The sequence below is a fragment of the Aythya marila genome, assembly GCF_965140915.1.
Source record: "Aythya marila genome assembly, chromosome: 7".
NCBI classification, from domain to species: domain Eukaryota; kingdom Metazoa; phylum Chordata; class Aves; order Anseriformes; family Anatidae; genus Aythya; species Aythya marila.
In genome coordinates, this window is record NC_139048.1 from 36,380,891 (window position 1) to 36,407,995 (window position 27,105).

Below are 27,105 nucleotides of genomic sequence, written 5' to 3' on the forward strand. Positions count from 1 at the left end.
TATCCATCACTTCCAGGATAGGAAGCCACCTCATCTCCCTGGGTTCCAGGCAATTTTATTGGAAGCAGAGAAGAGAATAACATACACTGCACCTAAACATTTTTGATTTGTATTTTTGTCCTAGGAAGCGTACACATTTTGAAAGTTTGGATTTCCTTGAGGTGACTAAATGTCTATTTATTCACACGTCATTCATGTTTATTGTTCTGCAAGCGCCTGTACCCCCAGACAGAGAAGTTAACGCTAACAGCGCTCACATTTTCACTCCAATTATAATAAGAAAGGGGGAAAGAAATATACACATGCATGTATTTTGCACATGTAGAGTTGAGCATAATTCAAAAAATTTATTGCTAAAAAACTCGATGTGAACAGTTTGGCACAGCAGTATTTTAAGCAAGTTCCAGAAGACAGCTTGCATTTTCTCAAATCTCAATATTCTCTCAGCTTATTTTACTGGCTATTATTCTCCTCCAGAGTTACAAAACCAAGCAGTTTACGTTATTTGACATTGCACTGGACACAAATCTAATAAACTGGATGACAGTTGCGCTCAAATTGAATCCTTTTTATTGCTGTCTTATTTCACTTGCACACGTTCCAATTCTGTTTTGCGACCTTTAGCAGAAAGCACCAATATCCTCAACTCCCTCAGATTAGAAGCATGCTTTGTGTTCCCCATATTTTACATCATACATATGTTTTGATGTAAGTCAAGACATCTGTTAAATCTTTAACTAACTGAAATTGTAGTCAGCTAGCTACATCTTTATCAAAGCTGCATAAAGATACCAGATAGGAGAAAAGCAACATGCTAGATACCTAATCAGCAGTTTAAGATAGTAATGGAAGTCTGCACCGATACAGTGCTGTTTACCACCTTTTCTCCATGATACTTTGCTCACAGAAATTTCAGAGCTGAACCTGACCTCATTTAAGCCTGATTTTTATTTTTTATTTTTTTAAAGACTCCCACTCTGCCCTCATGTTTCCTGCACCTCCTTTGCTGACCCACACCTCCATCTCTCCGCCTCTCTCTTCAGTGCCTCCATCAGCCTCCCGTTTCTTTTCTGTGTCTCTCCCTTCGTGTTCCACTTCATCCCCAACTTTTTCCATTCCTACAGCTTCCCTCCCGTTACCAAGACGTTATTTACCTTTTCCCTTCCCGTGAGTTACTGTCGGGAGGACACGTAGCCAGCAGCCCTCAGTGACTAGCTGTGGTCGATCAGTGTTGGCAGGCTGTAGGGGTCTCCCTGGGTGAACCACACCAATTCGCCAGCTGCAGTTGCAGCCACACAGCCAGAATTGCAGCCTACCACAGCTCATGACAAACACTTACCAAAACAATTATTTCTGAACTGCTAAAAATCTGGAAAAACAGTATTTATCCCAAGAACACTATTTATGCCCTGGATTTTGCTCTCTTTGGATTTGAGTTGTTTTACAGGAAATGTTAGTCTTGCTCAAAAACCAAGAAATCAAATGACTCGCACAGTTTATACAAAGTTAAGTTTGTTCAGATCAAAAGCTTAGAAGTCAGAAAGCCATTCCATGCTGTAGTTAGTTTTCAGATATTCCCTCCTATTGCTTATTCCAGAAAAGTCATATGATTCAAATTAGTTTCCAGAGGAAGTCATTAAACAGAGTTTCTATCAATGATGGTTTTGTGTGTTTGCACTTGGTCTTTGGCACAGCCTCGGGCTATATTTAGAATCTAAAATGTAAAGAATGTTTGAAACCAAAGCAATTTAAAAAAAAATAATTTATAATAAAATAAGATCTGCAAAAAATGGATGATACTCATTTAGATTTTGGTTCTAGACAGTCTACAGGGGTTGCACAAGTTTGAAGAGGGGAGCAGGGCCGCCAACCCTACCTCCAGCTCCCACGGGCAGCAGGAAAGCCTGAACATCAGCTGAGACACTGGCTGGGGAGGATTGCTCTCAGGATGGCAACTACACATCAACAGTAGTACAAAACTGAAAACACTAAAAAACACGGGGATTTTTTTTTCAGACACCAAATACTGTATATTTAACATTATTCCTTCAGATGATATAAAGGTAGTGCTCTGACTCCCTAGTAAAATTCGTATGGAGATATATGTATATATTTAATTAATGTAAGCGTCTGACAAGTTCTTCAACTTGATATCTGCTGTGTGCAGTATTTTCTCCATGCTCTTGAAAGCTGTTTTCAGGTCTATCCTCTTCCACTCAAGCCATTTTTGATCCAAATCAAAATGCAACCATTTGCATCTTGTTTACTAACCTAACACAGCATTGCCATTCACTGACCAAAGCCTAACGCATAAGCAATCTTTTAAAATTAGCATCTTTAACTAGGCTTACATCAAATTTCATATTAGTGTCAAACATCTGCATAAAATAACATTAGATTTGTTTGGAACCTTCTGAATCCTTATGGTTTAAACACATGGAAGCAGGAGGGAGTTACAGCTTGAAGTGAAACACAACACTTGCTTTCTCAAAGCTTTCCCAGTCAAATCCAAGATAAAGTATGTGCTCAAACAAAACAAAAACATACTGTGGGCTTCAAGTGATGTTTCACACTTTCAGGGTTAATTTGCTCTTACGGGAAAAATCCTAAAAACTGTGGATAATCCCTTCACAAAAGAAAGAAATATATTAATGAGCAGTAATAGTTGGTTAAAAAAGCAGATAGCATACAGCTACAGCATTACAACTAATTGATGACTGCAGCATCTTCCAGAGATGCATTCTGAAGCCCTAATTATATATGCATGTATTTATGCATGATTGATAGGAATTACCCGACCATCATTCTGTATTATGACAATTATCACGAAGATGCAGACTATTAAAGTATTTTTGCAACCATATTTATTTTGGTTGTGCATACTTGATTTATATCAGAGCAAAATCAAATCAGAAACTAATTTTAAGCACTTCAGACGATTGGAGTTACAAGCTAGCAGATGCCACATGGACCAAATTAACTTTTATCTACATGGAAATGCCAAATAGTTCTGCTATAGAACAGTCAAGCACAAACTTAAAAAAAATTTGTTTCCCAGATTATGTACCACATCTGAGTGAAACATCGTTTTATCAAATAATTGCAGGTACAAGAAGCGATCATTTTTTCACCTCAAGAAGCCTTGTTAGCATTTTCAAGAAACATTACAGGGCATCTTTCACCTCCTGACATGATGGCCTGCAGTACGTAGAAACACACCATTGTGGAATTCGTTAGCTTCTCATGCATACTACTTAAAAGTTAGGAGTTACAGTTACTTAAAAATTTTACCATCTTTAATATCTACTTCCATAAGAAGTTATCACCTGAACAACTCCAGATCAGAACGAACCGTTTACATGTTTTTGAAGAGGTCAAGAAAAGCCGTACAGGAATTTTGTGGCATGCACAGTCCACAGCAGAGCTGGCATGGAACAGCCAAGCCTGTTGTCATGGGGACCAGCAAGGAAAAGACATTTAAATGCCAAGATTTTTAAGAAAACCTCTGCTGAACTGGTATGAAGTCAGGCCTACATTTTATACCTTGGGAACCAGAACTGAACAGCTTTAAAGACCGATCTGTGACAAAAGGGCAGAGACATCAATAAAGCAGCAGCCTTGACCCCCCTCTCCAGCAGGAGGATTTGGCACGGGGTGCACCAGGCTGGTGGGCTGAGCTGCCTGGCAGGTAGCTGTGGAGACACAGAGGCACGGTCAGGCACGCAAGAAAGCAAGAGAAGACCACAACCGTGCTGTTCCACAGCTGTGAAAACAGCTCTGTCTCCCTCTTTTGTTTCTGACTGAAGTGGTTCCTGCCTGAGGGGCAAACCTCCTCCACAGCCATGCTCCTCTGGGCAGCACCGATGTGCCTGCAGGCAGGGTCCAGGCTGGGATCTCTGCAGACCCTGTACAACACGCAGTAGGGCATGTTGTCATTTGAACCCATGCTCACGTTCATCTGCACTGGAATCAATGCTGAGACAACAGAAAATGGTACCTTGAACATGAACTGCTCCAGAAGTTACCTTTGGTTTTGAGCACTTCAGCATCTAAGCACCTCACAGAGGTCTGGCTGCTTTCTGTTCATGCGAGATCTGCATCACTTGACAGCTCTAGTCAGAGACGACAGAGCACATCCTCAAAAGCTCAGTAACACCACTGCAGGTCAGCGAGGGTCTGACTAAAATAAATTAGCATAAAACAAAGCTCTGAACTAATTACGTGGCTCTTCATAGCATAAAATTTTAGGCAGGAAAATGAGTTGATTGTATCCCATGTTCTCCCTTCTTGCACTGTCCGTTTGTTTTGCTTTGCCTTATTCTGAGAACGGCAGAAACTACAATTATTTTAACCAGAAGCAGCACACAGTGAGGTCAAAGTAGGTCAGGAACAAAAGCTGACCAAAACTATGAAAAATTACTGTTACTTCAGACTGGTTAACGCAACAAAAATAACAGTCTGAAGTATTTGGCAGTCCTGTGATGCAGTATCACACCTTGTGCAGTGGGGATGGCACAGCATATAAGATTCAAATGTGAAATAAAATTCAAAGAATGCATTACCACACTTACAGAAACAAACTGTAAACTGCTTTTACAGTAAGTTAGTCTTCAAACTTAAAAATAATCTTCAAAGTCTGATAAGTCAGCTAGATAGCTGCATACTGACAAGTATATAAGCAATTCCAGCCCATTAAGCTTTGTTTCCCCATTATTCACCAAGTCGTTTTTCTGGAGTTTCAGAGATTAGGGAGGGTTACAAGTAAAAAGACTCATTTTAGAACGGAAAGAAATTACCGAAATTCTGTGACAAAGTTTGAAGTGCTTATGCACTTAAAGACCATTAACACAGTTTACATGGGCAAAATCTCTACGAAAGTAGCAGGATCCACTTTTATCTTCAAAGAATTAAGATGGTATCAAGTGTAATTAGGAAATGTAGCCTTTGTCAGAACATGTTTTTACACAACTTGAACCATCTCTGAAACATATAATCAAATTTCTACTGAGAAGTATGCCCTGATGTTGCAGCCTCAGGTTCATACGCAGCTGTAAATTCCCCTTTCTCTCCTCCCATCCTGAGATTTGAATCTCCATTTGCCAAGTAGAACATACATGATGAAGAAAAACTTACTTGAAACATACCTATTTTCAGATTGAGGCCACAAACTAAATCTATGTCGCCTGTGAACACTTAAACTCACTGCCCATATTCTGTTCTTCTGTTTACATACACACATTTTTATTAACTTTCCAGACTAGATTCATATTCTCCATGAAGAACTGAGTAACTCACTACATGCTAGACAAACAGCCAAGAGGTTCATGCGCAGCAAGGCTGGCTTGACATCACCTACTCTTAAGAGAGCAGCAAAGTAAGTTAGAGATTTTTCCAGTTGTTTTGTGAAATAACAGTTTTCTATACTTAGAAGAATAACAAACAAAGTGAAGGAATTCATCCTCACCATTCATTTCTAGGAACGCTTTTAGAAGTGTTCTTATGACACCGTACAGAATGTAGCAGCTACTGATAGGAACACACAGGTACATGTTCTAATTTTATTCTAATTTTGGTTAAAAAGTAAAGCAGATCATAGTACATATGTGCTATGAAAAAAAGAGGATCTAACCTCTCTTTAGCCGAGAGTAACAAAGTCATTTAAGGAAAACATATATGAAAAAGCTACGTTATGGCTATAAATAACAGTAAGTAGGAATAACATACACAAATAAAGCCTGAGAATAGGAAAACACTCTAGACTTTAAGAATAAAGCAATCCTACCAGGCATAGCACACACATATATAGCACAGTGTACAGATTTGAACTGCAAGGTCAGTAGTGTAGCTGCCAAACTGCAGGAAACAGCCTACAGTTTCCAACATCAGTAGTTAAACAACACAGAAGTAAATAGCCTAAACTATTAGGTCATTTTTAGTTACTTTTATGCTTGTTAGACTAAATTCAGACTTGACCTAATTCTTAGGGGAAATTTCAGATTATAGAACTGCACTTTGCAGACGTGCCAGCCCCCCAGTATTGACAAGAGATGGGCATTTTACCTTGTAGCACACACTATGTGCTTTCTGTATTCCAGCATCCTCAGTGATCACTGGAAGTCGGAAAACCTATTTGTTTATCTAATGCTTCCATTTATTATCAAGTAACATCAACACGAGGAACTCTTGCTGAAAGGGTCCCAGACCACTTTTTTATGCCACAAACATTTCACAGTACTCAAAATTTCTCACCTGCTGCCTCATAAATATTATTTGATAACTATGTCCTGGCAGACACTTCGCTGGGGTATATTGTTTTTAGAGGAAGGAGACAATTAGTCAGTCCAGTAAGTGGCTCTTCTGTGCACCAGCAGTGAGCTCAAGTACCTGCAGCCTAAACTAGACAAACATCATTTTGAGTGACACAGAGGGTCCCCTCCTCCTCCTCAAGTTTTTGTCACCAAACAAGAGCTTTCTGCTTTCACACGACATCGCTGTGGTCACCACAGAGATCCCACACAGTGGTCAAATTAGACGTGGGCAGTGTGGGAGGGAAGGCAATGCTGCATGGCCACCACAGGCCACATGCAAAAGGAGCATCAGTCATCTATAGTAGAGATGCGACAGATAACACACAACTTAAAGCTTCTTGACTAACCTGCACTCGTTTTTCTTCTGAGCAGATCAGACCCATGCTTGTAAGAAAGCACCATCTGCAAGCAGGCAACTTGCTACCTGAGAATGAACAGCAGCAGCCGCTTGCCTGACCGCATCTCTGGGATCCTGGGCAGGACTCAGTCCTTGACTCGTTTTTCCATCCACTGGAATATGACTTCTGCACACACTGGAAGAGGTTATGGTGCTGTATGGGGGTTATCAACTCTCCCACTTGCACTTCACCCTAAAATACTGGGTTTGAACATGACCATTCAATACATTTCATCTGCGTTCATAAATACACTAGAAAAAAACAATGCTGAGGTGTTGTACAGTTTTATGCCATGTGTTTCACTGACATTTCCATTTGGGAACAGCAGCCTCTCTCTCTTTTGTGTGAGTTGGGGATTCAGCTCAGTCCCGATATTGGGAGCTGAAATGGTCAGGGTTGCATTTGTGTATTAAAGAAATGAGGTAATTTCTCCACGGAACATGCTTAAATTATGAAGTGCCTGCACGTGTGACACTAAAAGCTGGCAAGTGAAATGCTGAACTGCTGATATGCAAGCCAATCCTCCATGTTTAGTAGTTTTGTTTTTTAATCATTTTCAGAGGTTTAGAGACTCACAATTATATCCCTGTTCTGTAAGCTCAGTGTAATTTGCAGTTCCCTTTACCACCTCTTTTAATCTCTCCAAATTTTCCCTGCTCTAACTCTCTGAATTTATTCCTGCCTAGTGCCACTAAGTTCCCATGAGCTGCAGTGATTTCTTAGGCCGCTTGTTGGCCAAGTGTTACTGCAGGGCTGCCCATGTTCTCAGCACACGATGTCCCCCCGGCTTCTTTACAGCTGTTGAAAATAAAGGCACACACCTATACCGAGAGGAACAACATCTAAAGGAGGAATGAAGAAACATGAACACACATGAAATCTCAACTCTTAGCTGTAGCTAAATACACCCTGCTGTGAACTTTTATACTACTGAATAAATCTTTTAAAGACAAGCATTCCTAGGCAACATTACCCATACCAGAGAAAAACAACAGTGATAGCAAGGGGGAAAATAGAAAAGATCCTGTTTGTCTGTTTGACCATGAATTCACAGAACGCTGGAAGATCGGAAGCCTCCGGAACATCAGCTGCTGGCATGCCCTGAACTCCACCTCTTGCACCCCCCACGTAAAAGCAGAGGTGCACAGCTCAGGACGTCAGGTCTGGGTGTTCCAGAGAGGGACTGGGCATTACAGAGTGTTTCAAGTTGTTCCCCCTCTAAAGCCCTAATGGTATGGAATCTCCTCGTGAACCTGAACAAATGGCTTTCTTAAAGATGCTATTGGAAGACTTTTATCTGTTTGTGTGTTTTCTAAACACACATTTCAAAATACTTCACCCTCATCACCCGAGCAAGACTGCAACATCTGGTATTCATTAAAGCCAGGAAATTCCTGTTTTGGCCTTCATGAAACTATTGAGAGTTGATAATTGATTTGTGAATCCTAGTCTTTGTAAAGGGCTATTTTTGCAATTTCATATTAAAACAAATTTTAATTAGCAAATTGTTCAAAATCTGCATATGGTAAGTGCAGACATTGGCATTTTTCAATTCAAAATTTTATGAAAACACTTATTAAGTTTGAGTTAAATCCCCATTACAATACTCTACATGGTTATTTCACAACCCTTAATTTAAAAGTTGTAGTAAATATGAAAGAATAAAGTTTAGCAACTTAGAGGTCACTACTCTGAATGCTTCAGCTTCATCACAGCAAATTTCTCCTCAAGGGATCAGAAAAAGATTCAGGGGCTTGTACAGAACATAATCTTCAGATCCTGACTGACCCTTCTGATGCACAGCTTGTCTACAAATCTCCATTTATGTGCAGTAATTAGAAAGAAAATATGTAAGCTGTCCTTCCTGAAATAGTATCAACATCAAATTAAAAACTGACAACAGCGAGAAAAGCTTTACATAAAGCCCTAAACACTTCACAGTAGACTCGATAGCATGACACAAAGAGCATGTATAGAGAGGTCTTCCTAATGGTTTTCTTCCTTTAAGGAATCATCATTTTTTGATGTGTGATACTACTGATGCTGCAGGCAAGCTATATTTTGTATTTATTCATACAGCTAAACTTTATCAAAAAAAGTTTAATTTCATTATGGTAACATGCAGTACACGACTGGTTTACAACTTTGTGCATCAGGAACTGCTTCTCCACCAGCTGCTTACCAGGCACTCAACTGGCAGCCCAGGAGATGGGGAGACAGCGTGTGCTCAGAGTTCAACTCCACAGCCGGCTGTCCAGTTCCTTGTGTCAGACTCCCCTCTCCATCACAAAGTGCCATTAAGCAAAGCTCAAGTATGTTAAACACTTGAGAGTATTCTCCCCATATAAACAGCTGCTGCGTCCACAAATGTAAAGTTAGACAACTGCAAACAATTGACACCAAATGTAAACAGAATATATAAACTACATCGTATTTCACAAGAAATGGGAACCTTTAGGTTAAGGGATTCTTTGCACACAAACTGTAATTCACTACTTTAGGTGAATATACCCAACTTCCCTGGGCAAAGCCAGCCAGAGAGTAAAATCTGAACTCAAGAGCCACCCTGCAGTCCACAGAGATTTGAAACTTTCTTTTTTAATAGTTCAGCATATTACAAAAACGCCTCCTCATTTGCAGCCTATCACTATCTAAAGTATATTTTGGCATGAAGACTTTCCAAGATATTTGCTCCTATTACAGATGCACTCAGTGTGCCCTACTGTACTATGCATTTCTTCCCCCACTCTCCCCCCCAATTTTTTAAATTTATCATCTCATATCTTTTAGCTATTTTATTACCCTTGGTCTTCAAATTCATCCCATGTATTTACAGAGCTTCATCTACCATCTAGCATTTTCTCTTTGAGATCACCAAAAAAGATTAATTTACATAATGTGCATCTCTAATTACCAACCCAGCATTCCAGCCAGCCACCTCTTAGCTCTCTTCACAGATACTTTTCAGCTTCAGAACTAGGATCATTTAACTTGGAAAGAAAACAAATGCAAGTACTGCTTTATTTCTTCTTTTACCCACTTCAAAAAATAAAAAATAAAAAATAAAATCCCATACACCTCTCCTGCCTCAGTTTCCTGAGGAGCTTTAGCTGTATTTTGATTCATGGCACAGTAGGCAGTAGACCACAGGATTGCACAAAGACCTGCTACTCTCACCCTCCTATAAACATTAGTTCCACATTTGAATATATACATATGATACCTGCATTTTTTCCAGTCTGAATTCTTCCCCCATTTTCCCCTCTCATGTGTTTTTTTTTCCTGTACAGGTGGAAAATTTGTACTTCAATAGCATGTGGGAAAGTACCTCTGAGACCAAATCTCATTATACTCCATGTTATTAATCCTGCACTTTTCTGAAGAGACTATTTTTCTTCTCGTAAGACCTTCTTTACTTACAAAGGTTAGCCCACATTTTCACTACATTCTAAATAAAACATACAAAGGAATTACTTGAACTCCACCTTTTGGGGTTTTAATATGTATCAGCCTGAACAAAAATATGTGAAATGTTGGAAAACATACCGTTTCATTTTTTTCTGCAGCTGAGGAATTAAGTACTAATTTCATTCAGTCACAACCTTTAAGAACAGAACTAGAATGCTTATTTCAGAAAGATCTTCCAGATGATATAATCGATACATACGAATAGCCTGTACTTTGAGAAGAGGCATCATTTCAAACAGATAATACCAGCCATTGGTAAGGAAACACTCTGCTTCAGTTTCATTAAGAAAACAAAGAAGCATACAGACTGTTGCTGTCAGGAACAGAAACAGTATGCATTGTTCTAACTGGGCTTCACTAACACATCTTTTACTCTATAAAAAAAAACAAAAAAGAAAAATAACAGAATACCCACTAATATACAGTATTGTCAAGAAAAATAACTAGCTTTGGCTACCATAAAATACAGAAGCCATTCAGATGGTATGGAAAGTTACACAGTAGAAAGCTGGCATGCTAAAGACAATACGTACATCAGTGTTGACAACATACCTGCAGAAGCACAAGTTACTTAAAATGGATTTCTACGTCAGGTATCTATACAAAGTTGAGATAAATTCAGCAAGAAATACTCAAAAATAGAAGATTGAAATAAAAGTTTCAGATGCCCACTACTGATACGGCGACTCTAAAGACAAAACTGCTTGTTCCATGGCTTTACTTCTTTAAGAGTTGGTCCCACCCAATAAAAATACGAAGAATGAAACAAAATACCTTTTTTCGATTTTGCTCCGATCTTCAATTTTGATGGCCAAGCAATCTGTGTATTTGTTTCTTCCATAATCTGTTAAAAAAAAAAAAAAAGCATTTAAGCCAAATAAAGTTTTTATTGCCCTACTACAAAACCAAGAGTTCATTTTTGCAAAAGATATATTTGTTCACTATTTGTAATCTATCAATTGTTATTACAAATTCATGACTTGTGCTAATGTTTTTTTTTGAGAGAAATTTGTTTGGTGATAGGTGGATATGATTTCTGATAACCCTAAAAAAATGCGAAAATCAAACCAAGAATGCTGCTCCATGTCCATGAATTTCAGAAGGCTCCTGCTAGCCACAACATGCTCCAGGTGCATCTCAGAGTGAATTTCAAGGCTTTACATTACAGTTCAATAAAAACATTCTTAAGTTATGTTAAGATAGTTTCTAAGTAGAGACCATCAAATTTAAAATGGAGTTCTTTTCAGTTGCTTTAAGACGCATCAGTTTGCCCTTAAGGCTTTTTGCTGTAGTTGGGTTTTTGCTTTACCTTTACCTGAAAGCAGTTTTTCACTGTAAGCCTATCCAGGCTTCAAAAATTTTACTTCCTGGTTTAGGGCTCAGATAAGAAATTCAACAGCGTTTAGCATAACGCAATGCAACCTATCTGAAAATCTCAAGCTAGTTAACAGGGCAAAACCCATATGCGTGCAAACATGCACTTGGAAAACCATGGCTCGATGTGGCCTTCTGTTGCTTTCTCCATTTTAGAGACTAAGTCCGCTGGGCATAGGAACATTTTACTGGAATTTGAAGATGACACAGTTACAGTGCATCACTAACACATTCAGTATAAATATGAGTGAACAAACCAAGTAACACCACAGATCTCACACACAAACCAATTTGGTTCTAAAAAGCGTTGGGCTCGTCTACTGAGACTGAAGAACTTTTCTCCTACACTGCCATCTCATCAAGAAGTATGATGATCGAATATTTGATACCAGATACATCATACTTATATGAGAATAACTGGCCATCCTGAGTACAAAGACAGTATTTTATCACGAACACCTGCAGAAATGAGAAAGATCTGTCCTTATTAGTACATGACAAAATGGTTATAGGATGCCAAGAAAACTCATCCACTAAAACAAAAATACCATCCTAGGCTGCATCGAGCAAGGCATTTTCCCAGGGTTCTTTCCCTGGAAGTAAAGACTGCAATTAGATTCCCTTCACCTCCTTTCCTCCATGCTGAACAAACCCTGCTCTCTCAGCTTCTGCTCGTACATCCACTGCTCCAGGACCTCGACCAACCTGGTGACTCTCCACTGGAGTCACTCCTGTTTGTCAGGGTCTTTTTTTGGGCTGAGAGGAATGCAGCCGGACAAAGGCCTCCCTCCATATGCTGCTGTCAGTACCCAAACAGATGGGACTAACTAATTCGCTTGATATGCCGGGTCATGTCATTTTAGATAGCCTATACAAAAATAATTCTGCCAAGAAAAGGGTAGTAAGTATTAAGGAGGTTATTGAACACACATAATGGCAAAAAGTATACAAGTATTCACTGTAAATTCAGTCTGTGAAGTGGAAAAACATGTAAAGTCCAAAGGACTAAAACACTACTCAAGTAAGAAGTAGGAATAGACAAAGAGCTTTTCACATGGCAACTCTCAGGGTCTGGTTCCTCCTGAATGAAGGATATAGGTTCAACTTCCATGAGAGAGATAAAAAAAATCCTCATACAAATGAGAATTACAATACACAAAAAAATGGATACTGTCCAAAAGAGTCAACTCATGAAGAGTGGTGGGGGTGAGGGAATTAAACAAAGCGTTTTAGCATTTCTTGTCATGAGCAAGAAATGTAAGCAATAATAAAAAATATAATTCCAAAATAAATTATAGTCACATCCAAGAAGAAAATGAGTGCATTAAATAATCAGCTACAATACCAATAAACTTTCAATAGTAATGTAAGTCACAACTAAGGCTGACTTCTCTAAAAACTCCTTGTTATCTTCTCCATCCAAATCCCCAGTATACCAAAACAATTTCCAGATTAGCACACCATGTGGAAAAACTGAAAGCGTCAGCCAGACTTCATTATACTATATTTTTGGTTTCAGCAAATATTGGATAATAAGTTACAGCTGAAATAAGCCATTTCCAGGAGGATGAAATTCTATCAGCAACATAGACATACTTCTCACAATTTTCCAATCCAGATGTGAAAAAAGTTATTTCAAAGAATTCACTTGTGTCTGATAGAGGGCTTTGGGCCAGGATTATTCTTAGTTGTGCAACAGGCAAATAAATATACAGAAAAGAGCAAGGAATTAACTAAAAGGAGAAAGGAGATGCTAAAGCAAATAACGAATGCAGGAGTGAATTTTAAAAGATTCAACATAAAGGGAACCACAAAAGAGGAGAAAAGAGAGGAGAGAATGATCATCATTCCAGGCAAGTGTTATGTCCCATCAGTACTTCACCCACTCACTAAAAACTGGAAACTTGCGTCTTAAAGAAATTAAGTCCTCCTTATTTCTAATGATAAAGAAATAAAAGCCCATGGCTTCAGAGATGCATACATTCTGGGGACATGCAAAAGAGATGCCTGATGAAATCTTCAAAGGAAAAGACTGGCAGTCACTGAGATTTGGCTAACTAATACCTTCACGTTCTTTTGAGAAAGCAAGGCTACAATTTACCACATTAGACCAAAAGGAAGGCTCACAATTTGGTCACTATAAAGACAAGTTTATCTCCTGTCTTATGTAGTTACGCAGAAAGACGTCTGGATGCATTTACATTAAGTGCATTTATTGAAGTAGAAGCATGCTCAGAGTACTACTGGCTTTGAACTCTAAACAGTAAACTTCATGATAAATTCCAAGCTGACTGTAATCATCAGCATCATCTTTTCCATGTATTTGAAAACGCCGTATTACATAGGAAAAAATAAGTTTTTTCTGCAAAACTTATTTTTTTTCCACCCATTAAAGTAACTTCTCTTGCTTGTCAAGCAATTTGAGATCATAACTGCCAAAAAAGGTTTGCCATAGAAAATAATTTGTTTATATTTTTGAGAAATCACAATTTTCCTAGGAACCCTTAAGCAGAGTGTAAGCTGTATTTCAAAAACAAAGCTCACGCACTACAGTAATCAGAAAACTCAAAAAATTGTATGACGAGGACCAAAACTGCAAAAAAAAAAAAAAAAAAAAAAAAAAAAAAGTTGTATTTTGTATACTTCCTAAGTCAGGTCACCTACTTGTTTTTTGTTGGCATTGTTTTTTTTTTTTTTTTGTTAATTAACAAAAAACACCACTCTTTACTGTAACAGTAGGAGGGGTCACAAACCTCTAGAAATACAGAAGCTGAGTTTGTCCTATAGCTGTTAAACTTGAAGGTAACAATCTTGAAAACTGCACCACAGTAGAACTCTGCATAGCATATATCACCATGGCATCAACTTTTAACTGTATCTTAATGTTCTACCCCAGGCAGTTTTAAGTGTAAAAAACAAACAAAAAAAAAACAAAACAAAACAAACAAACAAACAAAAAAAACAAAACAGTACTACCCAGGTGTTTTTTTGTTTGTTTTTCCCCACAAAACAGATTTGGAATCACTCCATAAAAGCTTCAACAGCATGTTGCAATGGAATACTTTTATTAGTGTAAACACGGTGTTATGCCACATACCCTGAGAACAACAGCACTGCTCTCAAATAAGCAAAACAGAACACTGAACTTGCTCTGTAAGTGATATACAAAACATGTACTCATCCTTAGACTGAATTTCCTCTAATTCTGAGTTCATGACCAGCTAGACTGCTAAACAGTACCTCTGCCTAGGTTTCCCTTTTCACATGAAATAAAGGGTAGGGTTTGTACTAATCGATACTTCTTTCAGTCAGTTGATCCTTCAAGATGGGGAAAGTATCAGGCACATTTGGCAGCAAGATTTAATCTCATAATAAATAATCATAAGATTCTTCTCCTCAGAATGAGAAAACTCTTAAATAATTTATCTCCATCTTCACTTCTCTCAAAAGAAATTGTGGTATTTACGCAGCCAAAACACACAAGTTATTCTCAGTGGAGAGCACACAGGTGACACAAGATACTGTAAGACACACACACAAGAAATGGGGCTGCGACCTGACCCTAAAAATCTGACTCCAGTTGCAGATCACTGGGCCTTCAAGAAAAAAAAAAGTCTCAGGCAGCTTTCCACCTCCTTGTGTTCCAGCTACTCTGGAGTTATTTAAAAAATAATAATATAGTTTACGCACTTCAGGAGGTTTTTGACATTGAAATATGATTTCCTATTGTCTGAAGTTGTAATTTTTGTATAGCTGATTTTTGATGGAATCAGAAATGCCCTGACGCAAAGAAATAATGAAACAGAACTCTATTAAAACGCCAAGAATTTTAAAATTCAGAGGAAGTATTTTACAAAAAGCAGATGAAAAAGCACAACCTGTTGATTGGGCCTTTCCTCATTTAGAAGCAAAGTCAGCAAATGAAAGCAGTCTTATTTATCATTTGTGTTATGAAGTTACCTTTTTCTAATTACCTGGCCTTTGGGATTCATGCATCTCAGCCATTCCTGTCTTACTCTTTATTCACAAGGAAAGGGAAAACATGTAAGAAAAGAGAACCTCTAAGTTTTCGCACCTGCCAGGGCGGGCACTTCTGCAATTGCTTTTCTCAATTTTAACTCAGCAACCAGCTCATTCAAACTGAAGTGACAAAAACTTCTCAAAACTGCAAGTATAGCTGTCAAAAATACAAGAACACCACCAAAAACAGAAAACCGACATTCATTTTGTCAGTGATAAGTCCCTTTCAGCGTGGAAAGTTAGATTCCTCAGTTTAACCTTACTAAGTAGAACAGAAAAATACATACACCTTTTTAACACAGTATACTTAAACAACGAAAACGTTCCAAATCTTTAAATGTGTATTTTATTTCCATTTTTAGAACAAATGCATGTTTGTCTCTATATTTAAGAGCATCACTTTTTCCCCCCCTCTTTATATGCACAATAGCAAGTTTAGTACATACCCTGAATTTTTCATGCTATTAAAAAACACAGAAAGTAATTGAACTGCACACCCACTGGCAGTTCTCATTCACCTGTCCAGGTAGTGTTCGTGTTCCACACAGATCAAGTTTTATCTTCACAGCCTTTCCCTATTTTGTCTTTGCACATTAAAACCAAACACACACCTAGGCTTAGACCACCACCACCACCAAAACCCCATCTCATTTTAGATGGTCCTTCAGCATCCATTGCCTTCGCACAAGTGGCACCTTCTAGCACAGTTCTCTTCAACACCAACATTCCAATAATATTGAGAATATACTGTAAGCGTGGATCTAAGATTTCAGTAAGCACAGATAAGGCAGGCAAACCTCTATTTTCATCTGCCGCCATGAAACAAAACTCCTTTCCCCAACAAGAACCACCCCCCACATTCTCAAGGCTAGAGGCCAAGTTACTTCTTGCCAAACAGCTGGAGCAGATAGGGTAGGTAAATTACACAAAATAAAGTTAAACTGCATAACTACAGGTGATCACATCTGTGAAAACAGAAGTTATTGTCTCTGTGGCAAAATAAAATAGAGGTAGATGAGAAACAAGGGAGGAAGTGGAGCAGTGATTCCTGTAGCCTGCTTTACCCTTCTCAAAGTGACCTGAAATCCCCTTGGGGGAGTGGGGACAATTCCTTCAGCAGTTTAAATGATGAAACAAGAAAAAAAAAAAACTGTAGGGAAAAATAATGACATCCTTCTAGATCTTGGTTTTGACTTTGAAATTACCTTTTCATACAGAAAAATACACCACCATGTACAGTCAAGACAAGGACTGAACCGTACTCAGAATACCTTTAGACAGTCTTAATGTTATGTCCAATCCTTGGTTCACATCTCATAGACCAGCTCTTAGTATAAAATCTTACAGCAAGACAAAGAGGCATGACCAGATAAGATACGATCTTTCCAAGCAGTATGAAGGCAAAATGGAAAAGTTTGAGGTAATGTTTAAGTAACAAGTCAAGGGAAAGAGCAAATGAGAAAAAAAAGGAAAATAATCTAAATCAGAAGAGTAAGACACTGAAGCAAGAGATAACATGTAGATGGCTCAACTGCAAAACAAGTCAAAAAATATTTCCAAGGACTCAGTTGTAACTCAAGCAGGTATTGGAGACGGACAGAAAATGCACGATAGACTTTACTCATTACCTTCCATTAGTATACCTCAGATGAGCAAGTATAAGGATGCCTCTAGAGAATTACTACTGGCAACAATACCCTCTTGAACTTCAGAGCCAGATAATCTGCAAGTTCAAGATGACTCCAGATCTCCACTTCAACTCAGCATCAATTCATACCACTTTCTCCACTGACATAAGAACTATAAAGCTCTTGGAGTCAGCACAAACCCTCAACAGCTACCTACATTACAAAAAAAAAAAAAAAAAAAAAAAAAGGTACCTCTCTGCATTAGCATGTACTGTCTAAATTACTCAAAGGAGAAAATCTCCTGTATGGGGGGAGGATGAAGATAGAGAAAGATGATAAACAGTAACATTTACCAAACACTTATTTATGTTATCATGACTTTGATGTAATCATGTTTTGGAGCTGAATCTCCATGTTGTTAAACTGCACGATTCTTTCAGGATTACCATGATTGGTGAAGTTTATGGAGAATAACAAGTACCCACGGAATCATAAATGACTGCTGAAGGAAAGGTGATTGATAGTTGTTACATCACTGTATCCACATCCATTTTTAATATCTAGTTTTGGGAATCAGTCTCTCCCCTGAACCTCAAGAAATTTTTTATACACTTATTTTTCCAGGTGTTACAAAAAATATTATTCAGGATCAAAATGCATTCAGTGGTTAACTGAAAATTGTAATCAGACTACTCCAGTATCTTCGATACTCTTACCTTACCAGAAGATAAAGATCATAATCTCATGCCTGTTAGTTCTCCTTTACACCTAAATCTACCTCAAGTACTTAGTAAAATTGGTTAACCAGAACCAAAGTGACACAGTACTGTCAATCTTACACTGGCTCAACCCAGTGTAAACCACAAACATGAAGTATAGCTTGCGCAGAAATCAATATAGATTTGTTTATAAGCAGCAGAATATCTGAGCTGAAGAGTCACAGCAGACAAGCAAAACCCTACAAGGATTGATACTTGTTGTTCTTCTAATGCAGATATGGTGAAACAACAGTATTTGAGAGGATGACTAATCCCTGAACAAGAGTTTTGGCAGCAAGAACAGAGCAATGGGTGTAGCTGGAACCAGAAGGCATATTAAATTTAATGCCTTTTTTTATTTGGGGGGGGGGGGGGGGGGGGGAGACAGAGGGAATGGGACAGACAAGGATGGGAAGAAAAAAATAAGATACAAAAGCAATTGTGTTGTTAACCAGGAACTGGCAATTCAGCATCTAAAATTGGTCAGACTAGAGTAAGTGTTTAAGATGCCAAAGCCAGAACACATCAATGGTAAAGCACCTATGTTTGGGAAGGAAATATGGGCGATGTAAGACATGGTGGAAATATGTAGGTCTTCTGAAGGGCTGGCTCACATTTTGCATACAGCAATGAATTCTTAGCCCAAGCTGCGCCCCTATCTCCCCTCCTAAAGTCTACATATAAAATTCAAGATCAGAGTTTCCTGCATACATTAGCAATACTGCACCCACAGAAAACACCCACCACCACCGTGCTATGTGTCTGACTCCATAGCATTCAAAGTACTTCTCTGCAGGTAAAAGCAAAGGGATATTTCTGAACACAGGCACTACACTAAGATAGCACCAAGGCACCAACAACTTTTAAGCTAAAACAGAATTTGGAGTTCAGTGTGCTCTTCTGTAGCCGAGAAAAAAAAAATCATCTGCTATTCAGAATGGCTGCACAGTGAGCATTAAAGCTATAAAACAAACAAAACTGTATTTAATATAGATTGTCCTAGATTAATAGTTTACTTAACTATTTAAAAACATGCAACAAAATCATGCATAGGGGAGACAAGAACTGATCCTTAGTTGTGTAAATTCCTGTATAGCAAGGAACAGCATGAAAAAAGCCTTCCCAGGTGCAAGGAGATGAATGCATGCAGCTCTCATAGAGTGGGCTAGGGGTATCTGACTTTCCTATTTTATTTTACAACTGTCAGAAATCCAAAATGTTTAAAGTCTCTCTATGCAACCACTTCGCTAGTCCTTCTCCTGTAACTCCACACGTATTTGAAAAGGGTTAAATATATATATATATATATATATATATATATATATATACACACACACACACAGTCATCTGGGAGACTGTATATGGATAAGGTTCAATATTGGCAAAAACAACAATTTCACGATTCCATTACAAGTTATTTATTTCAGTATTGCAGGAATTTGATCTTCACGTATGAATGTCCTTTTTGTTAAAAGGATTTAAATTTAAAATTAGCTTCAATAAATGCTAAAATAACTTCATCCAAAAAAGAAAAAATGTTCCAGAGTTATCCAACTAATCTAGATTCAGGTACAAATGCAACCAAAAGTGTGTTTATTTCCAAATCACAGAAGTCTACAGCTTCATGTCAAACTAAGCAAAATACTGATGTGTTTTCCTTTAACTTCTCATGACTGATAATTTTGTGGCCTGCATGTACAGACTTAGAGACTTCCACTAACAAGCAAGCAGGATGTTTTAAAGGGCTATATCTGACCCCAGATTACATCTAAAGAAACTCACCATCTTTGGTACATATTCATAGCTATTTCTAGTGAGAAGAAAACTATTGATCAGTCGCCCTTACCTTTAGAGAAACATTTAAGCCTTTTCTTGAATTTAGTTCATTGTTTTGTTTACCCTGAATGGAAATATAAATTCAAAGTGACAGGTAATGCTTTTATTTTAAATAAATGGCTGAAAATATAGTACAGAGTGTAAAAGGATTATCTAAGCTAGCTTCTTTTTTGCGTGCTATCAGTGCATCTGTGTACAGCATTAATGAGTTCCAAACAAGTAACAGAAAAAAGGAGAAATTTTTCGGAGAGAATTACTTAACATTGAAGCCCCACAGCATGTTGCTGGAAGAGCAATGGATAGGTAGCCACCTCTCCTCCCTTCACAGCAAGGGAAGAGGCAATCAGGCAATCAATCCCCTACCAACAGGGATCAGGAACCCGCTGCAGGTTATTGATGTGTATCACTTGCTCACCTCCTTTCCTCACTGTTTCAGAAGAAGGAATTTGAGGACCAAAAATCCTTCTTCTGTATTGTAAGACAAGACTTCTCTTTCAGAGTGGAAAGGATCAAGCATCTCAACAGGGATTGAGGTGACTAATTGTTCCTTCTCTATTGCTGCAGAAATCTTGCAGAAAAGGTGAAGTACAGCAGTATGGTTGCATAAAATGGGTCTTCATCAACTGAAGCTGTGTTTCACTTGGACCTCAGACCAAGTTCCACACAGTGACACACAGTCACTCACTCCATCCCAACGGGCATTCTGATCCCTTGTTTCTGACTAAGGAAACCATCCCCTACAAGCTTGGCAGGGACAGTCACTGTTTTAAGGCTTTCACATGCAGTGGGCACTTACTGAGCTGGGCCCATCAGACAGCACTTTCATATCACAGCCTAACTCTCAAGATTGCCCCCGTTATATCAGAAGCAACAAAGAAGAAGCTAAAGCTCATGATTTGAATCATCGTGTTTACTCCATCCCCGTAACAGATGGATTGCTACACCACAGATGTGATGAACGCAGTTTTCTACACAAATGGAGGCTTCCCACCACTTTGCTCTGCCTGAACTAAGCAAAACGGTGAAGTCAACATTCTCAATTTACCTTTTTAGACAAGCTGATCCAACCTTAATAGCCTCCTTCTTTCCACTGGGTGGGGCTTCACCAAAAGGGAGACAGAACTCTTCATCTCCAGATTTCTTGCCAATGCCGACTACTACTGACATTCCTTGAACTCTGCCGTCCATACCAACATCCCTGAGCAGTCAGTTCCTCTTTCCAGGAAGCAAAATAGAGGAGCTAAACATAAATTAGAAGCTCATGCCAGCATTCCCACCACAGAATAGCACAGCCAGGTGTTCAAAACAAATTCTGGAAATGTATGGCCTTAATATGTCCTTGTCACGTGCTATGAGCCAAACTCCACATCAAGCTTAGATTTTAATGCTGACTAATATGGATATGGATTGATTTCTACCCAGAAAAAGGTAAAGTGTGGAATCAGTTTCTACAGTTCCCAACTGCTGCTGGGGTTAAAATGGGGACAGAAACCCATGATAATGTATAGATAAGCATTAATTTATTATGTCTCACTAGCAAGAATAAATAGCACTGGAAGAAACCAACAACTGTATTATTGCCATCAGAAATGAGAATATAGCCTCAGGGAAGCAATAATTACAAATACACAGTTACAGAGAAGTCATGGATGAAGACACATGGAAAGCCCTTCAAAAAGTTCCTGCTGAGCACAGATTATAATCAGCCTGGGACATCTTAGTCTCAGGTCAATGATTAATATTTGTTATGCCTGAAAGTGCCCTAAGCCATCCACATTTACAGCTTTACCTACACATTCCGTATTCAAAGATTACAAAAGACGACTGACCAAATTCCAGCCTGGCCTACAGCAGCAACAGAAAAATATAATTTTTAGTTATATTTACATGTATCAGAACATATTTGAAGTGTTCATGCACATAAGAACTAATATGATCTTCAAAAGTGTTCTTTTTTTTTTTTTTAAGCTGCATACAAATGAAAATACAGGATGTTGCAAAACCAGCTCTATTACTGTTAGATAAATAAACAGGGGTTGAGGCTGCTTCCTTATTGCCTTTGCTACCAGAGCCTCCTAAACAAAAGGTAATGTATGGTCATTAATAACTTGTGCATATGGAAATGAATTTAACCAACAAGTGATACAAAATGGAATTAGATGTGTTTTCATAACATGACTGCAAATTAAAACAACAACAACAAAAAAAACAACTCTTACTGCTACTGTTTTTCCAATCTTTATACAGAAAAAGTAGCTACCTTTAAGAGATCGTTTCACCAAATATTGCTTCCAAAAAAAAACACAGTATATTTGAAGAGCCTACTCATTTAATGAAATAAAGAAAATGAGAAAAGGAAACCCTAGTCTTCCTTTACACACCTAACATTATCAGATGAGACTTTCATACAGATGTAATATTTGCATATTTGCAGCTTCATGCTTCCAACACTGCCAAGCATGATTACATTCCCTTCAGCAAGTAACAGGCACTGTAGTCAAGAAAGAAGCATAAGCATTTATAAAACATTTTGCCTAAATCCAGCGTTAACTTAAAAAACAAAACACCTACGTATCTTCAACTGTGTAAATTAATATTAATTCCTGCAAACACTACTTCTTCTTGATTAAAAACAAATCCACATCTGAAACATTCAGAGACAATAAAAGCCACAAGTTAGAGTTGTCTGGTAGCATGTTGTGCTTTCCACAAAACTGAACTCTGCAAACAATTGAAAGCCAGGAAAGGGAGAACTGAAGAGCCCCCTCAGAAATACTTTAAGAGCCCATGACTAATGCACATAGCACACTGAACCATGCTGAAATGAGGAGCTTACATCTGACCTAGAGTCAAGCACTTGGACAGAACCCCACATGGGCATTTCACATGGAGTCTTACATTAGCCTAAGAAATCCACCCAGTTTCTACTAAACCCCAACATTCACCCATCTCCCACCATACTGTTGACAGTCTCATAATTAAGGCTCTTCATACATTGTTTCCTTCACAAATTTTAGAGTGAAAGGTTATCATTTAACATTAAGATTCCAAATATTAAAAAAAAACACCAGGCAAGACTTGAGAAGGCCAGATCCAAAAGCAAGCAGAAATGATGCAATAAATTCCCCTCTGTCCATATGGCCAACACTCATCTGGTTTGGATTATCAACTCCTCAGGGCAGAGACCCACCACCTTCTTACATTTTATATAAAGTGCCACTCATATCTATAGTGCTACATAAATTATAATGTTCTCTGAAACAATGTCCTGCCTTTGTCTGGGAGGGACCCTGCTTGCCTATGAGGCATGAACCAGATGTTATGGAACTCAATGGAAAAATTCCACCGTCAACTGCAAATGGGCTTTGGATCAAAAGAATTTTATTATGCATTACTCACAGAATAAATTAGGACAATAATATATAGAGCGTGGTCCACAAGGATCTTTTACATAAACTGTATGCAATAGAACCACCAACCAATCCACGTTTATTTAAGATTATCTGCCACTGAACTGCCGATCAGAGAGCTAGGGAGGGACAACCATCACTTTATTGATGCATCCCTTGTTAGCAGTTCCCAGTGGTTTTGAAAGATCCACATCAGGCTGCGTTAGGTCCTCACCCTCCACCCTGCCTCTGCTAAGTAGAAGATAGCATCACAAAATCTGTGTTAACCTAATCCTTCAAAAACATGATAGATTTGTTAAAAAGCATGCTATGTGTAGCTTAATGACCCTAGTTAAGTCCTGACTTTATAGCTCAGCTTAGGGATCACTGAGTAAATTCTGCTCCTCCAGCAGCCTAGCTTATATGAACCAAGCACATCTCCTGCTGTCCAGCCACCACGTGAAGCTATCAGCATTGTCTTGCTTCCCTCCAGTACTGGCCTCCTCTCTCCTCACTCTTCATCTGTGTCTTGACGTACAGAATCACTGAGTCTTTGCCCCATCACTTCTGTCATTTCAGCATCCATATGGAAACTTCTCTCACCTGGCTCCCTCCTTGCAACCCACTGCAGTTCAACCCATTGAGCGTACAGTTTGTCTGAAGATGTTACAGATGGCAACATCGATGCTAATTATACCCTCAATTCTTGATGTCACTTAAGAGTGATGCACCCCTCTTCACTACTCAACTTCGGTCCAACAACACAGCCCTGAGGAAAGGATTATTCTGAATATATTTTTGAATTTTACTACACCTTTGAATTCATATTAGTTTTCTGGAAGTACCTTGCTACCTTAGTTTGCAATATGTTTTCAATGCTCCAAATGAGTTTCTTCCTCATTTTACCTCCAGAAGCTCTGCCTTATTCATTTCACATAAAAGGGAAAAAAAAGCATACCCCTGATTAAAGGAAATTGCACAGACAGACAGTGAGTAAGCCACGAGCAAAGTTTTTTTGAACAAAAGAGAAAACTCGCAAAGCAGATAGTTTCCATCTGTTTTTATTAGCTGTTATATCATGTGTATGTACAGAAGAGATTCACTAATCTAAATTAAACTACAAAGTTGGTGAGTCACTAAGAAGAATGCTAGTCAAAATGAAGCAGCTTTAGCTTGTTGCCATATCCACATAGTGCCTATATAATTACACAGGCACATGACAATACATTAATGCCAAAATAGACAACGCATTATCAATATTGATAAGTAGTGTACTCTTACTCACACAGCACTTTTTGCTATTAAATTCAAACCAATATTTTTTGCTATACTAACAGCTGTGTATTGTAAGGTACATTATATCTACAGTACATAACCAGGTATCCCAACGCACATCACATATGTCAGTCCTTTAACCCCACACAGAGGAAATACCTTGTTCACAGCTTTAAGGATTATGAGCAATTTTACGCCAGTGTGTGAAAATGCTGTGATGTAAAATAAATGTGTAATATGAAGTATCTACTCCTAAGGCTCAGTTTCGGTGCAGCAAGTTAAAGAAATCCATACATTTTGATAAAATCCTAAGAAAGAATTATTGATAATTTCTCCTTCGTGATCACTAATATTGGAAAGTCAGGCACAAACAGCACATTCAGAAAATTCATTTGTCATTCAAGAACATAATCTGAAGACCCCCATACAATTGTGTTTAAAAACAGATATTTTGCTTGTATACATATTCCTCCTCTCCAGCCTTGATCAAAGTGCTTGATGACCACAGAAAGGATAAGCTGTTCTTTCACATCTAAGAAGATACCTTCTAGCAGTACCATCTTTAAAGTACAAACCAAACATTGAAAAAATATGGACAAATACTTGTTTAACAGACAACCAGTCAAAGAGCTGTTTCAAGACTTTTCAGGATACAGCATGAGGATTTACATTGTCTCTTCTACGGCACAGAAAGACAAAGCAGCTCAGTTTTATTTGCATACTGTATGCAGATCTTCATTAACTCAAATAATATTTTGCATACTATTCATAAAAAAACATATTGCTTTGTGAAAAGCAATTTCAAAGTCATTACTCTTGCTCATTCTTCTCTTTGTAGTTTAGTTGCTGCAGGACTATTTTTTCCAGTCCTTCCATGCCTCTGTCTAACCACAAGTTTTATTGAATCACTGTGTGGACTGTGCATTTCTTTCTTAAAAAGGATTTTGCATTTCCCAACCAAATATTTATGCTTTCAATGATAGCACAATAAGTCTCACGTCAGTTCTTCAATAACAGGATGCAGTGTTTATCCCCAGAGATAAAAACCTTAAGACCACCTCACAACATCTTTTAGATGAGCCCCCTCCTATTAGGCCAAATACTTTCATAACACGGAGTTTGAAACTTTCAATTAAAGAATAATTAAGCTCTTACGTGAATAGCAGTAGAATATCCCAAAGAACGTATTTATCACTGTCCATGCACGGCGAATGGTTAATAAATAACAAAGACATAAAAAGTGTATTTGATCAATACAGTGGAAACTGCACATGAAGTTTAATTAGTTGACCTCATGAACGAGCAATTAATGTAATTTTTCATCTAGTGAACTGTTGCTATTGAATTAAAATATCTTTCTTACCTTCTGAAAAAAGTCTTCCCCACTTTTCCCTTTGCCTTCAGCAGCAGCTGTAAAACAAAAATAAGATCTGGTTTCAAACTACTTCAGAGAAAATTTTTAAGTCTGCATATAGAAATCATCAGTGAGTTCATGCTACTGTGAAGTTATAACTCTAGGTCCTCATCTTCTCATGCAACAGACATTGATCAGCAACTGACTAACACTTGGAACAACTCCTCCCAAGTCGCTTGCTAAGGATCAAGTCCAAGCAGATGTTTTTATTTGCATAATAGAGCTACTATACATGGATCTATATGTTAGTTACAAACTATCTAAGATCACCCAAGTCTAGTGATTTATTCACACTGCATACATTACCATGTAATTCGACTAATAAGATGGTAAAAAGAAAGCCAGAAGGGCACAGCATTTGCTCGATCAAGAGTTGAAACCTAAACCAGAAGTGTTGTATTAAGCCTGAATTGACTTAATAATAGTCCTGTTTTATTTTTTAATTCAAGGCAAATATCACAACTTGATCCAGAGAATTTTTGCAGCACGTACTTCCCACCAGCCAGTGCTTGAGCTGCCACATTCAGCTGCCACAGCTGAAAACCAAAAGCAGCCCTAGACACCAGCAACACCACCACTGCACACAGGCGCTTTTGAGCACTCCGGAACAGCGTTCAAAAGAGACGACTTCAAGCTAGAAGTGGCTGTGAATGTGGCTGCTGCTGCTCAAGCTTGGCAAAGGGTAAATATGAACTTGTCATGCAGGAAAAACATCTGGATATGCTTAGCCTAGGAAATCAACGGCTGGAAGGTGAAAATACTGACTCCATGAAGAGAAGCTCTTCAGAGGAAGGGAAAGAAACCTCTTCACACCAGTACCATTTGTAGAAAAAGAGACAAAATGGGGAACACCACCCTGCTCCTCACACCCAACACGCTTCTTGTGGTGTCAAGGGGTGCGATGTGAGGGGTCGAAAAGGGGCATGGTCAGAGGGCTGCGTGCCAGCACACTGAAACGCTCCCTGCACTCCCAGGGCCACACCAGGACATTCATATTTATCAAAATGGCAAGAGCATTGGCAGGAAGAGCAAATAACTAACCTAAGCACATGTGGGCAGTAAACAAACTATACAGCCTTAGGAGTACTTTTCAAAAAGCCTGCAGAAAAACCAGCAGCAGCATTTCAGAGCAGGGTTTGCAAGCTTATAAGAAGCAATCATGTAACTTAGTGGTTTCCAGAAGATGACATGAATTAGGGGTTGACTCTCTCCCATGTGTACTTAAACCTCTAGCTGG

At 38.4% G+C, this 27,105-nt stretch overlaps 1 protein-coding gene across 2 annotated transcripts in view; it reads right to left on the reverse strand.

Moving 5' to 3' along the window:
- The window catches only part of BICC1 (BicC family RNA binding protein 1), a 97,278-nt gene that overhangs the window by 40,059 nt on the left and 30,114 nt on the right, over positions 1 to 27,105 (reverse strand). For both annotated transcript variants that reach the window (XM_082764835.1, XM_082764834.1), the window contains exons 2-3: positions 25,818 to 25,864; positions 10,949 to 11,018 (exon numbers count right to left, since the gene is read on the reverse strand). In XM_082764835.1, coding sequence (XP_082620961.1) covers positions 10,949 to 11,018; positions 25,818 to 25,864 — 117 coding nt within the window. The remainder of the gene's footprint in view (positions 1 to 10,948; positions 11,019 to 25,817; positions 25,865 to 27,105) is intronic.